General features: G+C 36.7%; 1 protein-coding gene across 1 annotated transcript in view; it reads left to right on the top strand.

Annotated features, from left to right (window-relative positions):
* GPM6A (glycoprotein M6A) overlaps positions 1 to 16,776 on the top strand; it is a 131,690-nt gene that overhangs the window by 88,054 nt on the left and 26,860 nt on the right. Inside the window, exons 2-3 of the mRNA XM_009938970.2 lie at positions 752 to 944; positions 15,956 to 16,112. Coding sequence (XP_009937272.1) covers positions 752 to 944; positions 15,956 to 16,112 — 350 coding nt within the window. The remainder of the gene's footprint in view (positions 1 to 751; positions 945 to 15,955; positions 16,113 to 16,776) is intronic.

Genomic DNA, 16,776 nt, shown 5'->3' with positions numbered 1-16,776 from the left:
GCATTCATGAAACTTGACAAACTAGGCAAGGTAGCCAGAAACTGGCGCACCCTTGCTGGGGAAAGGGTTTGTTGTGGAACTGAGCATTGGTTTAGACACCCTGATGGCTAGACAAAAGATTGGCCTTGTATAATTCAAGAGCAATTGCCCTCACTTAAGAAACAAATGTTGCACGGGGTAAAATATATTGAGAGACAATTCAGCTTCTGTAGTTGTTTCTAATTCTGTGTCTTTTTAGTGGATATCTTCATTTATTCTTGTGAGGTATTTGAGTGATGTGCAAAGAATTGGTGCTGTGGGGAGGAACAGTTCTGTTGTCAGCAATGTACAGGTGAAAAAAATGGAATAAACCTATGGTGATGGAAGGAGTATCCTCTTTCTCTGGTTTTACCATTATTGAGGATCTGCCTCAGTAATCTGATAGGTGAGCAACAGAAAGTGTGAGTATAGGTGTAACCGAGGATTGACATTGTAACCTGCTCTGAATAAAAACATAAAACTGTACAAGGAATTGACTGTTTAACATTTCACATTAATCACATGGCATGTCTGCATTTAATAGGTCAAGTAGCAACTGAGAAAACTCAGAAGTTGAGTGAACCCGTGTCCTTTCACAGATTTTCTGACATTATGGATTGTTATACTTGGCCTAATCTCTCTTTGGCCTGCAGTCTTCAATTTTCAGAGTGTTTCTCAAGAGTAAAAGCTTTCTTGATATGATATATTAACACACAATTTTATTTTCTTGTAGGGTGCTTTGAGTGTTGCATCAAATGTCTGGGAGGTATTCCCTACGCATCTTTGATTGCTACCATCCTGCTGTATGCTGGAGTCGCGCTATTCTGTGGTTGTGGACATGAAGCACTTTCAGGAACTGTCAACATTCTGCAAACCTACTTTGAGATGACAAGAGCTGCAGGAGATGTTATTGATGTCTTTACCATGTAAGTTACTAGCTTAGCTTAATTGTTTCCTTTTAAAACTGCTGAAAAATTCCACAGGGGATATAAATTTCATTCAAGAAAATACCTTGTAATGAAAATCATAGAAAGAATTATTTGGATAAGGTCAGCAGATGAAATTTTGACAGAGCTGATATTTTGTTACTAGACATTTCTTCATAAAATCTTGATGAAACTGTTCCATCCATGCTTGCTTTTCTCCTTTGAATCCTGTGATAATTTCTTTGCTGATGTGTAAAAAACCCCCCCAGCAAACTCAATACTCAAAATAGATAAAGCAGGAGTGTGTAACTAGTAACGGATTAGTTCCGGGAATAAATGCAGTAAAGAAGTAGCTGAAGAGTTACGGAAAACCCTGAGACTTGAAATGTCAAAACTCTGTTGCCTCTGGTTTTCCTAGAATTCATCTGTTTTGAAGGTTTCAGGCTTTGCTACTCCTGAAAACCTATTTCTGGAAGGCATTTGTTTTGTTGAGTGTCTCCTTCCTTTTGGTAAATTAATTACATTTAATAAAGTATCTTACTGTAACCTGAAATTAAAATACATATTTTCTAACATTATTGTCTCTTTAAAACATGATTTTCTTAGATATTTGAAATCCAAATTCTTATCTGGCTGCTAATGATTGTAACTAAAGCTGAAGAATGGTATCCTCAAATCTGCATGCCTCTTCTTTCATGAATGTTTTTTTGAGAAGTGATTTGATCATCCATCAAAATATTGACCTCTTATGATGGATATTTCCATGATAGTGCTGGCTCAGTGCTTAGCAGTGGTCAAGAAGCAAATCAAGTACCAGGAACTACTGGGAAAATCATGTAGAAACAGAGAACATACTTATGCCATCGTATAAATTAATCTTTCATCCATATCATTAGTACTGTGTACAATATTGGTGCCACAAAGAAGGCAAACAAGGATGATTAGAGTTATACAACAGAGGCTATACGGTTAAAAATTGAGTATAGTAGGACTCTTCATTCTAGAGAGAGTGATAAAGAGCTGTTGGGCTAGAGGTCTATGAATTCACAATGTTATGAATAAGGTGAGCAAGTTCAGATTGTATTTCTCTTCCAGTACAAGAGGTTAGAGGTATCAGAGCAAACAAGTAGGGACCAGGTTCAGAAGGAACAAGTGATGGTTCTTCAATTGTTGTATAGCAGACCTGTGAAGCTAATTGAGTATTGTGGATGCCAGAATCTTATATGGGTTCAACAGAAGACCGGATAATCTTGGAATTCAAATCCATTGATGGTTTCTAATGGCATACAGACTTACCCAGCTCAGGAAGTCCCAGAGGCTGGAATAGCGTTGGGGGTTATCTTACCAACATGCCTGCTCTTACTTTTTTATATCCATTGTTTGAGACAGGAAAATGAACAAGATGTGTTTTATCGGACATGGTACCACTGTTTTCATAATAATTAGAAACAGAATCTTACATCTCCTAATTTGTGTAGCCCTATATTATCAACACTCTTTCCAAAGCTTCTCTGTGAACATTTGCGCTATTGTTTGTGGAATTAGCAGCCAGAAGGGAGAATATACCAAATAAGTATGTCACTGCGATGCCATATCCAGATTTCTTCTTAGGACTGAGTAATTTAGATGTTCTTGTATAATAATGTATTGGGTTGATGGGAAGTATATGACTTTTGCTTTGCCTTTTTTGGATTGTCGTTTAGAATAATGGGTCTGACTTGACTTGGCAGCTAAGGTTCATTGTTATCCTGAATGAGAGATCAGTCATTTTATAAGGCTCTAAGTTATTTTATTAGTCCCTAGGAAGCCATTAGTGCAGAACAGCCACAAATCGATGCTTTCTCTTTATAGCAAATTTTGCAGCTTCCCTCTGACAAGTACTTAATTGAAAATATCAGTCAGGAGACATAGTTCAAATGCATATGATTCACTGGAAATGATTAAGGAACTGTAAAAGTGAGGTTTTTTTCTTGACATTTAATTGTTTGGCTTAGGTAGTAGCTTTTTGATTTGTTTGTTTTTTGTTTACTTAAAGATACAGTAAACACAATTCTTCCCTTGGCAGACCTACTGGAATCAAAATTTCAGTTTATTCAGTTAAAATTGTATCTTAAAGGGAGGAGGAGAAAATATTTTGACTAAAAGCAAATGAGTCATTGCTTTTAGCTGGATAAAATGTGTGATTCTTGAAATATGTATGTGTTAAATTTCTACCTGCTTAAGTAGATATTACTCTGGTTTTAAAACTAGTTTTGTAGGGAGAACAATATGCTTGATATTTTGTTACAACTATTGATTGATAGTTGGCAGTACAAAAGCCCTGTGGTAATTATACTGCTTTGAGAGGCCAAAGAGTGGGGGGAAAAAAAAAAAAGTAGAAACAAGAAGTGCAGTGCCTAAGTTCTTAAAACTATCCATATTGAAATAGAAATAAAACCTAGTTGCTTATTGTTCTGATTAGAAATAATAAGAATTAAAAAAAAATCTAGCAGTGTGCCCTATTAAATGATACTTTTTTGAGGTTATTTAAGACATTTGGCTCTTAATACTTCTAGTGCTGTAAAGTGTCTTAGGCTGACCTGGAGTCCGTCCTTCTGTGATAAGTGTCACAGGCAGATGTTGCAGTGAAGTGTGTTAGATTCTATTTAATCATGCTTACCGTTTTTGTTTGTATTTTTATTAGCACGGTGGATTTCAAACGTCATTCAGAATAAAAATCAATCACTGTTGGAGAGCTACTTACGTGGGTGGTAGGAGATAAGGGCTTTTTTTACTGTGCCCACAACAGTGTTTGGTCTGAACTCAAACAATATGACTCACAACCCACCCTGTATCTTTTATCTTTGTCAATATAGCTGCTCATTGCATTTTAAAAGAAGCAGCAGACTCCTGTAGAGAAAGTAGGGCATAATGAGGGCATAAACAAGATCTGAAACACTCTTTAATTGCCTAAAATAAAAGCCCAAGTACCTACATCCAACAAAGCCATCCAGAAATGTCCATGTCAATGTCCCTGAGGGCATCAACAGCCCTGACTGTCCCTGCCTGGCCTCCCCTGGGCCATCCCCTCAACCTGCCCATGGTCCAGCCTGGGGTTCTTAGCCCCTTACCGTGGACTTATTGGGCCAAGGGGCTGGGGCAGCCCTTGTTTCCCCACGGCTGTCCCACGGCTGCCCCACTCCCTGGCCGGGGTCCTGGGATGGTCCCTGGCTGCCCCATGGGGAGCCCTCATCCCACCTGATGTCCTGATGTTTAGGGAGAGATGAATTAATTACCAGCCTGAGGTAGGCCTTCAGGTCCCTTTGGAGGGCTCCACGCTTGGGGGTTCAGCCAAGAGCAGCAGCCCCATGGGTCAGAAGAGGGGGTCTGAGTGCTGGCCATGCAAAGTGGATGTGGTCACTGATTCCAGCTCCCCAGGCTGTTATCTGAGTTCAAATAATATATAACAGCAGCAGTTCATATCTGCTTTGGAAATACTAGTAAGTAGTAAATAGTTACAGTTTTTAAAACAAAGATCAAGTTTTGCAGCTGGTTTTATAATTCCTTAAATGCCAGGCAGTTAAATAATTTTTCTCAAATTTGTGATTTTCTTTCCGAGTTAAAATGTGGAATGATTATGGTCAATAATTCTGAGGTATGGGAGACATCTTGGAGGGATGCTGAGCAGGCTAGAGATAGTGCTTTTATAGCAATGGTTTATGGTAAAGAATACTCTTTTGCATGCTTGCTTTGAAGGGAAAAAAACAACCCCAACTTTGGCCTGTAATAGGGTGCTAAAAACAATAGTTTTGAAAAAGTAACAATGATTTTTTTAAAAATAATGTTGTCTCAAAATACTGGATTACAACCTGACTTGAATTTCTTCAGAGGGATGCAGCTAAAGCAGATAATCTAAAGTCTTGAAAACTAATATGAATCAAATGTATTAAAATTAACGCGAACACTTCTTGTTCAGACAGGTATTGCTTGTGGAGAGAGCTTATCTTGAAAAATTACAAAGCTGAGTGAGATAGACTCTCTCTTTAAACAGTAATTTCTAAATCCATGAACCTTTAATAAATTGGATGGTTGTAAAAAACATTTGGAATTGTCAATGAGTTGCCTTTTGATTGTCACTAACAGCTATATATATTGCTTTTGTGAAACTTCATTCCCCCTAGCCCCAGACTTCTTCACTATCAACATTATCACTGCTCTAACGATATCTGCCTTTTTTTTTCTCTCCCAAGAGAAGAAATGCCTGTTTGGGGATTTAATGTACAGAAGTCGTAAGATGTTGTTTGGGATGTGCATTCCTTCAGTGGATGTAGAGTGGTTATTTTAGTTCCTTGTGATTCAAAGGAATCCTAAGAAAATAAATGTGGTGGTTTAAGTTGTCCTGAGAACTGCCTTTATGACATTTTAATTGCAAGAGGTGAACTGTTTATGTTGCCCACTTTGTCAGTTTAATAGCTCTGTAGGCTTCACTGAAACTGAGTAATCTGCTTGAGGCAGATGTGATATTCAGTCATTCTTCTAATAACGTAATAAACTGGAGTGAACACTGTATCTGCAAAGGACTGGGTATAACTAGATTCGCTTACTTCATCACTGATTTTGACAAGATTCCGAAGTCAGCAGAAATAGCTGAATGATTATAAAATGTGTTTTGTATGGGTTGGATTTTCACATTTTTCTGGTGTTTGGAACAAATTCCAGAAGGTGTTTTTTTAGGAAATAGGCAGCACGAGGTATGTTTGGTGTATTTACCAACAGCAGTTTTTCACAGTTCTTTCTCCTTAGTATGCAAGGCCAGTCAGTGCCATCTGTCACATGTTTGTGATATATAGGCCACAAAACAAGGGAATCACGCTCTTAGGGTGGAAAATGAAGAAAGCTTCCCAATAGAAACACTAAGAACATTTTCCTACTACAGTCAGAGCTAATTCAGGTCGTTGTAAATTCACTTCCTTTTAAAGGTGTGAAACCAAATAGTAAACTAAATGAAGTTTCAGTCTGTAAATCTGTTGTCACTATCTTCTCTGTTGGAAGTGCCACTGACACTCTGCTGGAGCCACCTTCTTACAGCTAAAAATTTTCTACCTTTCAAAATCTGAAAGCCTGTGTTTCAGATGCTGTTGTGTCCAGGTTTGATGTGTGCTGATAGTAGTCAGTGTATAGTCATTGTTTGTTAACATATATTGGATATTATATCTGGATATTTGATAATATGGATATTCTTTAGTGATATACATATGTGTATGCAACTGTTTTATTTTGAGGAAAAACAAAAGAGCACACGTAGAAGCTTTTATGACACCCCTTTTAGTGTTTCAAAGCAGTGTTTTGAGAGGTAGAAATATGGATCTTATTCCGAACTTCTGCTGCTTGTTTTTGTTGTCTTTGCAGGTATCACATTAAATATTGGCGCCACTAATAATATTATTGGTGTCATTAATTGTTATTACACTACAAGACCTGTATTAAAGGCTAGCTGATATGAAATATGATATTTATAAATGTTTGCACTAGACCATGGGATGGGTCTGTTTTAGTCACCTGCTTAGTACGCAATAGTACTAACCTGGTTTTTGCTATACATATTTGTTCTGATACAAAAGCTTGGCATTCTTTAAATTTGAACTTAAATTAGGTTTTAGACACTATTTGTATTATGGGAAGCAAAGCATGGAAGGCTAGCAGCAAGCAATTGCTAACTCAGGCAAGGCTGTGTCACAGCATGTCTGGAAAGAGCAACCACCCTAGAGAGCCCTGGCAGATGACCCCACTGGTTCCGTAAGGAGATTCATCTGGGCACCAATTCAGCTATCTGGGCCTATGAACAGGAAGGAGAGACAGGAAAGAAGTGGATGTGTACACGGTTTGCATATAGCAAATCAGTAAGATGACTGTCTGTGGTTGAAGTCCAGGCTTATATGGTTATTTTTTTTTGAGGTGTGCCGAGTTTCAGCATCCATGCAGGGACAGGAATGACTCTCACACACTGATACAATGCACAGTCAGTTCGATTTATTAGTCTGCTTGCGTGGTTATATACATTTTTCGTATCTGCACATGCGATCACGCTTATTCGGATAGGCTACAGACATAAATCACGCGCTGTTCACGCACCCTGTATTCCCTTATGATTGGTAACTATGCACTAACACTAATAGCAACAGACCACCTCCACGTCCCTGAACACATCTGGTTTTTGCTAACCCACATCATGTGCACTATCAGAACTTTCTCAATTGTTATTCTTAGCTGTCCTTTGCAGCGGCCTGTTCAGTTATGCTAACTGTTTTGCTTAAGCGGCCTAGTCATCGTAACTCAAGCTACATCGACCCCAACAGAGGTGTATACTGCTGTTCGGTAAGGATTCTTTTCACACTCTTGATTATGTAATTGTATCCAATTAGTTATTTAAATAATAGTTTATATTTCCTTTATATTTCAAATTAATATGTTATCTAGGAAATATGATCTAAAGTTTTCCGCTTCATATGGATAAAATTGGCATTAAAAGGTTCTTATGAAGTGATAGTTTTATACAAGAAATAATTATTTTTAAAGTATGCCACCTTAGCAGTATGTTTGGTTTTAGATACTAGATTTTATTGTTGCATTAGGTCAATCCAATACCTTTAAAAGTACCCAAAAAAAGTTCTGTATCTGAAAGAAGTGATAGATATCAGCAAAAATATTCTATTACAAAATATTTTGCAAATGCAATGGAAACTATCCTTAAAATCCTCAAATATTACTACATTGGTGCATGTGAAGTATAGTTTCTTCTGTGATAGCAAGCAATTTTCAACTAACCTTATTTCACCAAAGTACTGGAGAAATCCTAGCTTGGTATGTAATACTGTGTGCCTACTGTGTATGCTGCATAGACGGATGATCACCTCACACTATGAAAAACGGACAACAGTGGGCTGAGAGCTGCCCTGTTCAAACCCTCCTTTGAAATCTACAGAGAATCTGCTCCCTTGGTATTTTTGAAATGTAAACTCTGGAGATGTAGTCCAGAGTTAAGCAGAAGAGTGGTATGACTACACATACATTAGAAGGCAGTGTTAGCACAATAGAAATTGATCAGTAGACTTAAATACTTGGTGCTAATAATTTGCTGTTCATGCAGTATTTACTTCAGGGACTTACTCTGGACTCAGTCTTGCCCAATGCAATGGACTGAACATCCATTAGCAGTTGGAGTGCAGTAGGATCACTCCTGGAGCATACTTCCCATTTAACTTAATTGGAAAGGAATTCATGTTGTGCAGTCTGAAAAACATGATGCAAACCACATCTCCATAAGTGGGGACAGCTGCGGGACTTGTTTACAAAAAAAAAATCCATTCTTGAGCCAAAACACTAATGGGGATGTACCCATAACCCCTACTGCTGTAAAGTTAAAGGTTTGTTCACTGAGGTCAGTGGTAAAAAGACTTCTAACTAGGCTAATGGAAGTTCTCACTAATAGCACCCTTTGAGTTCTTGTACCTGGATTCTGACTATGTGTAGGAGAAAGAAATTATGTCTGCAAGGAAGACCTGACTTTGGCCCATGTGTCTTGTTCGTGTATTGTAATTTGACAGGAACCACCAGAGCGCAAAATATCATTGAGGATGCATTTTTCATTTAAAAAAAATGCAGTTTTCTTAAGGTGAACAGTTTCTATTTCACTGGAATGGTTCAGTCACACATAAAAATAACACTGGACAAACATATTAAAGATTAGGTGCAGAACATAGCATTTTAGATCTGATAACATTCGGTAGATGCACTAAATCTGACAAAACATGCCAGCCCTTGAGAAGATGTCCTTTTCAAGATTATACCGTGCTGAAAAGTCACGTTTACTACCTGCTCAGCTGTATTGTTTAGCCTAGTGTTCTATATTTTGTTAAAAGCAAAACCAGTAAGAATCTGTGTAAGTAAAATTTAGGATTTGGGAAGTACCTGCAAAAATTTGATCCTCATTTCATGAAATAATTGAAAAAGGAAATTCATAGCAGCACATGTGAATAACAGCAGAAGGATCTTACATAAAGAATTTTTTATCTTCATATGTGCAATTGCAGTCCACTACTTTTAGGCAGACATCTGTGTTATTTATTACTGTGTTAAGCAGATCTCTTTCTTGGTTGTCTGCAAATTTAGGTTGACTGTAATCACTGTGTGCCTGTGACTTGAAGTATTTGCAATAGACCTTTCTCAGAAGGTGGTCCATCCTCGCAGGAAATATCTTTTTCCCAATTAAGTGCCTTTGTTTCCTTTTTGACTTAGTTTACTTCATAAATACGTAAAATGGAAAGTATATATTCCTATGTAATACACATATTGCTAAATCTTGCTTCATGTGCCGTGCAAAACTAAGATAACTGGCGTTTCCACAGGAGATTTGGAAAGGGTAAAACTGACTACTACCATCCCAATCTGGAGGTTTAGCATCAAGTTGTCAGTCTTAGCTTTCAGTATTTACTGTATGTGACTCCAAGTTTACATCTGTAATAATGAAGTACTTACAAATCCTGTGATATGCTTTTGCCATGTCTTTTTACACTTTATTGCTTTGGAAAGTTGCCTGGGAATTCAGTATCCATAGTACACAACATCATCATGTAATCCTGCCAGAAATCTGCACATTACTGTGGGCTAATTCCGATCTTTTTTTGGCCTTCTTCAGGCAAAGAGGGCTCCAGATCTCTTCTGTAATTAGCATCTTGAAAAATGTATCTAAGAAAGTAGTCTTGCCAGAGGTGAGCAGACAGAATAAGCCTAGATAATCAGCAACAACTTTGAGAAGCAGCATCCTCCGTACGTCATAGCATTTTGTGGTTTGGACTCAAACATTTCATGATTATTTAAATTCTTATGTTGGATCCTTTCCTGTTTCAAGAAAGTTACAAGATGCATAGGGCAGAAATGTGGTTTGCAGTGGTTTTACTGCTCTTCTATTAGCTTGTGAAGCCTCTATGGCTTTTAGAGGTGCTCCACGAAATCTTGGCTCAACTGCCCCATTCCTAGAAAGGAAGAAAGAATCAGACTTTCAGAGGATGATGATTTGGAGTTTTATTCTGCAACTTGTAGAGAGTTGTGTGCCACAAATTAATCTGTTAAAGTCAATGGGATCTTATGTCACATCAGCTGCTATTGAGAGTAGAATGTGAGTATAACCTGCCTGTTACAGTAAGATGAGCTCTTCTTTATATAATCCTGATAGTCTGGCTTTAGTTTTGAGCAAATGATTGGTATGATTACATACCAAATTTCTTTCAGAAATACAGAAGGGCAAGATTCCGTTTCCTTTTTATTATGTCTTATTTCTTCTTTAATAAAAAATACTTTTAGGTCTTTGTTGCTCTTATGCTGTGTCTACAGTTAATCCTTTATCCTGTTGTCATTTCCTGACAAATTTTAATTGAGGATTTTGTACTCCAATTTTGTTTTCTTTCCATCTTAAATTCAGAAGTTTAGACTGTATGAACCTAATCTTAGAAAAATCCTTCATGGACTTATGATGACATTTTCTTCCTGGTTTCATTTTTCTTTTCTCCACAGCGAGGGTGTTTCAGTTTTTTACCTCATTTATGTTGTTACCTGGAATTTTTTGGTCTTACTTTGCAGGTAGTACATGATTAGTAATAAATCCTTCTTTCTCCCTGCTGGTTGTATGTTTTCCTTCTGAAGTTTGCCTTTGCTTGTCTCCTCCCTTTGCTAACTATTCTGCTGTGCTTCATGGTACCAGCGTCTTCTTTGCTCAAACTACTGAAGTGAATAATGTCATGAACTTATACCAAGAAATTGTTCCCAGCTGTTTTGCAGGAGAGCTTGAGCCTCTCTTTTAAAGACTTCCATGGGGCATGGCTTCTGGATTACCATAAACAAACCTTACAAACATTCCCTTACATTTTGTCTGTCTTCAAAAAACATGTTTGCAAAACTGTTTCTACAAGCTTGAGATAGCTTGATGCAGTGGACTGCTACCTCAGTCTCTTAACAGCCTCTTGGGATTAGTCCCTCAGAGGGCAAGAGGATCAGCATGAAGGCCAGCATTGCTGTTTTGCAGAGTAACAGAGATTATTGTACATTCTGGATGTGAACATCAACTATTCAAAGTTCCTTGTGATTGGAAAAAATAAATAAATGGAAAAAAACCTTCAACCCCCTCAAAATAGTATACCCCAATGGCAGTGATTCCATGCATTTTTCATCTTTCTAAGCTGTCTATACCAGCTATAAAGAAAGACAGTTTTTAATTAGGAATTGTACTATGATAATCCAACTAACTTTTTAGTACTTTCGTAGCATTGGTACTTTATTTTCCTTATTGTGTTTTTTTTTTTAGCTTGAAAATAGGTGTGATAGCTTGAATCTACTTGCATTCTGAAAGTATAGGTACAGTTTGTTGGCAATTAGGTGCTATTCAGCACCCATAGTATCTAAATGTCATTATCTGTGTTTGGAGAATTTACGTTATGAAATCAGGAAGAAAATGGGAGGCAGAATTATAAATGCTGGAAAACAAGTTGCACAGTAATGCCTAGTACTCTGGTGGGCTAGACCAAGCAAAACTGCTGTAATACTAGGCTTTTATCTCTTGTTCAGACTGAAGTGTACACATCCTTTATTCGAATAAAAAGGTTTTCTGGACAGCATGAGAATCACGTGCCGCAGGGCAAAGTAATGTGTTTTTTTTGTTGCTGCTAATTGTGAATAAATGCCTTCCTATATAAACCAAATCAAAGAAAAAATATCCTAGCTAGTATGTAGATTGTTCCAAAGCAATATTAAATATTTTTGATAGAAAAATACGTGTTGGTGTGCATTAGCTGAGTACCAGCCTTCAACATGGAGAATAGAAATGATTAGAGAAAGTACCATGATTAGACCAAATAGTGTAAATGCTTCAGGGTTCCTATAATTTGCAATTCCTTGTAGGACACAGTAAAATATGAAGGGTCAATGTTAACAGTTTTTCTTGCCTTAGCTGTTGGGATAATCAATCCATTTATTATGGTAGAGCAGTATTGATTTACTCTAGTGAAGCAACTAGTTTCTCCAGCCCAAAACATTAGTACTTCTAGACATAGTTAACAGAAGCTACTTATGAATATTTAAATACTTTCGAAACAGGATGTAATAATTATGAGTTCAATTGATTGAAGGAGTCTCAACAATGAAATAATAACTAATTTGTTTGAACACCCTTTTTGCAAAAGCTTGCTACACATAGACATGACCGTTCAACTGTTAATCTTAATGCTTGCTGATTTATTTTATTTTTTAGTCCTTGAATTTGCCAAAGCACCATGAAAATACACAGTAGGAAATCAGCAACATTGAAAATGTTTTCACTCACCTCTGACTTGTCTCTGCCAGGACAGTCTACTCTGTACTCAGCTACAACCTGTTCATTGAGATGTTAGCATTGAAGGCTTCCATCAATAACTTCTGTCGGAGGAAGAACACGTTTTCTCTAGAGCTATTTTTAATATTCGTCGTGTTGGATAGAATCCAGATTCAGATGAATGAATTAGGAAGTCTGCTTAATATCGAATAATTAATGACCTGGCAGTATAAAAAGAACTAAAAATTGAAATATCAACTTGATTTAAATCATAAATTGAAAACAGTGATGTTTGTGGTTTGAATATTTCTGAACAGAGTGCTGTGAGGAAAATCAGATTTGGAACCCGTGGAGACTCCACAATATTAAGACAGTATGCAAAATACGTTTTAGATTATTCTATTTAAAAAAAGGCTTTTACTAATCTAAAGATGTTTTTCACAATTAATTTACATTTAGATGATCATTCAGCTTATTCTGCCCAGCAACTTATGTTAATACATGAAGACCTCATGATCGACGTGAATTTGTTAAAATCAGGTTTATCTTCACAATCTTCATTGACTGCCTTTTAACAGACTTTAATTATATAATTATATAATATCTGTAGGACTCCTACATTTAGTGAATAGGTATGCAAGATATTTTTTTATTCTTCTCGTTGAGTGTAGCTTTAGTCTTCACCTAATGTATGTCTTTCCAATCCTGTCAGTAGCACAAAATTTACCTTTATAATTTTGTCTCTCTTTCCTTTGCTCCTTACCCACCTCTATCCTTCCATTCCATCCTACACAAGTACGAGCCGTGGTTGTCCTTTTCTTTGTCTTTACCCACCTCGCCCATCAGCTCATGTTCATCACTCCTTCTGCCATTCGCCTCTACCTCTCAGGTTGCTCTCGTGCTCTGTCTGCAGCATTTGAGACTTTGCTGAAACACAGATGGCGATTAATCTCCCTGAGTTCATCCACAAAGAAATAAATTTTATTTTAAAGAAAGACAATCTCCATTTTACAAGGCCTATATTTTATTATCTATTGTAATTTTGTTAGAAAATCAAAGTTTATATGAAGTTTATTAGATGTTACAGAATAATTTAATGCTAACACTATCTTCAAAACTATATATATAAAATGTTACTGTTGTAATACATTTTCTTTAACTACAGCACATACTAAATGTGTAGGTATATTGCAATATAATTCTATCTGACTTCTGAAGAGTTAGTTGAATAATTGTTTCTCAATTTCTGTTTATATTTTTACTCTGCATTATACAAGATCCTTTCTCCTTGGAGTAGGTCTGACTTTCATCTCATGTAGTCGGATCAGTAGAGATTTTACTACTTCTCTCTGTAGAGAGTGTATGAGTAAGATATTGATTTCTATATTTGGCTACTGTATAGCTATATATATTTTTTCCTTGTAGAAGGCTTAAGTGAAAGTTATTCCTTTAGTTACACATAAGGCTGAGGAAAAAAACAGATCTTTTAATATGCTTTTTGATACAAGCAGCTCAGTGGGAGGCTCAGCACAGATGGTTTAAAGGGCTGTTGCAAGGGCTGAAATGAAATAGTCTCTGGACTTCCCAAAAGCCTTGATCTCTTTAGGGCAGTGATAGCTTATAATTTTTACAGCACTGAGCACACTGAGGTCTGTGAGGAGCTGCTGCTTGCAGAACTCCCTCACTTCAGACGTGTAGAGGTCACAAATTTAGAAGGTGTATAATGCAGGAATTGGAAGAGATCTTATCAAATACTCACAAAGTTGCTATCTGTTTCTTGTAAGTTTATTTTAATCAATAATGACAAGATAAACTCAAAACATCTTCCTGTCAAAACAGTGTTACGCTGGCTGAATTACTATAAAAATAAGGATAAAGGAATTTTACAATATCATCAGCAATTATATGTATTAAAATAAATTTCACTGTTGCATCATCTAATACTGTCTATAGGGTTAAATTTGTTTCAGCACTTTGAATAGTTCATATATCTGTTTCATATAGACATCAACTTACCCTGTTTTTCACTTGAGTATGAAAGAAAATGATATACAAAATGTATAAGAGGGCTTTGTTATTGGAATAGGGAAAAAAAAATATCCTGTCTCATCCCCAGAACTCTACACTTACTGCCTTCTGAAAAATGCTACAATAGGTGCCAAAAGCATTCATTTATGATACTTCTCCCACCTCTAATGAGCTCACAAGTTAATTATGTTTTTATGAGACTAATGCAAACTCAAGATACATTCAGTGAAGTTGTTGACACAGTCATACATCTGAAATATCAACTGTAAACTTGAATCTGACTTTAAATCTCTTGAAAACCTCTCAAACTCAAAGATATTTTAATGGGATTTTGAGCTTTGTTATTGTATTGTACATCTAAGACATGTATGGAGAGTTGCCTTTTGAGTAATGATGAAAAATGTGATCCTAAAGAAAAGTTATCATGAAATATTCCTTTTCATACCAATAAAAGTATTAATCTTTATGTCTTGAGAAACGTCCAGTTTGGGTAGCTGTTTGGTGCATGTCAAAATTCACCTTGCAGGTCCTGATGCACCTCTGGCTTACTTTTTGTCCTACTTTGTTATGAGCTGTGTCTTGACCTGGACAATATGACTGGAACTTACTAACATCATACTACCATTTTCTAAAGAGATGCACAGCTCCTGCTGTGTCATATTGATAAACTGGAAGCTTATTGTGGCTAGATTTTTAGGGAAGTCCAAGTAGGAAACACTGAAACCTGTTGATCCAAGGCAATGGTCACTAGGAATGTTTCCAAGTTTAGACAAAAGACTTAGAGCAGGGAAGTGCTCTCAAACATTTTTTCACGAACCCGGATCATGGGAGAATGTTTAGGAGGCAGTCTCCTTGAACAACTCTTGAGCTTCTATACAGTGCTGGACAGGACAAACACATGACAACCCAGGTCATCTTCTTTGTAATAAATTGAGCCTTCTAGGGCTCTGCATGTTGCACTGTAAGCCATCTTTCCATTCCTTGAGCTTTGGGTCTGTGAAATGAAGTTTTTAAAGCCCCATTATGGAAGAACACCAGATGACCTGACTTTATTACTTTTGTAAAAATATGTTTCTGGTTTGAAGTTAGGGATCTCTCTTGATGACTTTATTATTCTGTGTCAGACACTATGTCCATTGGAAAGTAAGTGGAAAAATGGTGGTGAGGGGTAAGAGCACAGGCTGGCACTGCAGCTTGAGAGCAACTTATACATGTACAAAGATTTATGGAAGATTATGACAAAATATCTTTTCTGTAACCTAAGTGTTGGGTACGATGTGTTACTCAGGACTTGCCAGATTCTTGTTTCCTTTTTCTTTTTTCTTTGCCACTTTTTTTAGAGGAAAAAACAAAATGAAAATTAGCTGACTATCAAATTATTCCTCCAAATTGTGCTGTCTTACCTACATAGATCTGTTTTTACGTGTTATTAAATTAAATGGCCCACTGTTTCTTATATCAAAGCTGTTTTATTCCAAAGTTCGCTCTTGTCCTCAACTTCAGCTGTCATTATAGCACATCAGCACTTAAGCTGAATCCAGTGTAGAAGCTTTGAGGCTTAGTGGGCCTGATTATCTTGCTCTGAAATTTCAGAGTCAGCTTTAAATATTTATGCAGATAAACAATTTTTGCTGTTCCTATACAGGATTGACATCTTCAAGTATGTGATATATGGTGTAGCAGCTGCATTCTTTGTATATGGCATTTTGCTGATGGTGGAGGGATTCTTTACAACTGGTGCCATCAAGGATCTCTATGGGGATTTCAAAATCACCACTTGCGGCAGATGTGTCAGTGCCTGGGTAAGTGGTTAAGAAAGCTTTTGTATTTATGACAATTTCAACATGTTTTGTATATTTGTAGTGCCTTTTGATGTTTATTTTTCTTTTTTTTCTTTAATATTTTTCTGATACTTCAGTTTAGTGGTTAAAAATCATAGCAAAGGGGAACAGAGTGTTAGAAATGTTCTCTATATTGGTGAATCATTAAGTAACTCTTGCTACTTATGAGCAATTAATTCCACCAGTTGAATGGGAAAGCTTATTCTCTCACCAACATAAGCTGTTTGGGACAAGACTAAAAGTGTGTAAAGCCTTCAGCTGTACTGGGCAAGAAATTTTTTTCTTACTAATATTTTCACTGTTATTTTAGAAATCTTTCCTGTTCCTCTTTGGGACAAGTAGAGACCTGTGATCAGGTTGTGCTTTTTTTTTTAAATGGTAAACAGCCCATTTACTCCTACGTTATCTCTGGTTTGGAGAGACCATTTACTTATGACCCTGGAAAACCTAGATTTAAAAAATTCTGATTTGTACCGGAACTTAAATTACAGTTTCTTGTACTAAAGTTGCTAACTATTTGAACCGGGAGTATTTTAAGATCTCTGTTCAATATCAGGTAAATAACTAATTTTTTTGACTCTTCTGCATCTAAGGTAAGAGACCTGGACACTTGGTATCTGTTGGA

The sequence above is a fragment of the Opisthocomus hoazin genome, chromosome 5, assembly GCF_030867145.1.
Source record: "Opisthocomus hoazin isolate bOpiHoa1 chromosome 5, bOpiHoa1.hap1, whole genome shotgun sequence".
Taxonomy (NCBI): Eukaryota; Metazoa; Chordata; class Aves; order Opisthocomiformes; family Opisthocomidae; genus Opisthocomus; species Opisthocomus hoazin.
This window is presented reverse-complemented; position numbering and strand designations above follow the sequence as displayed.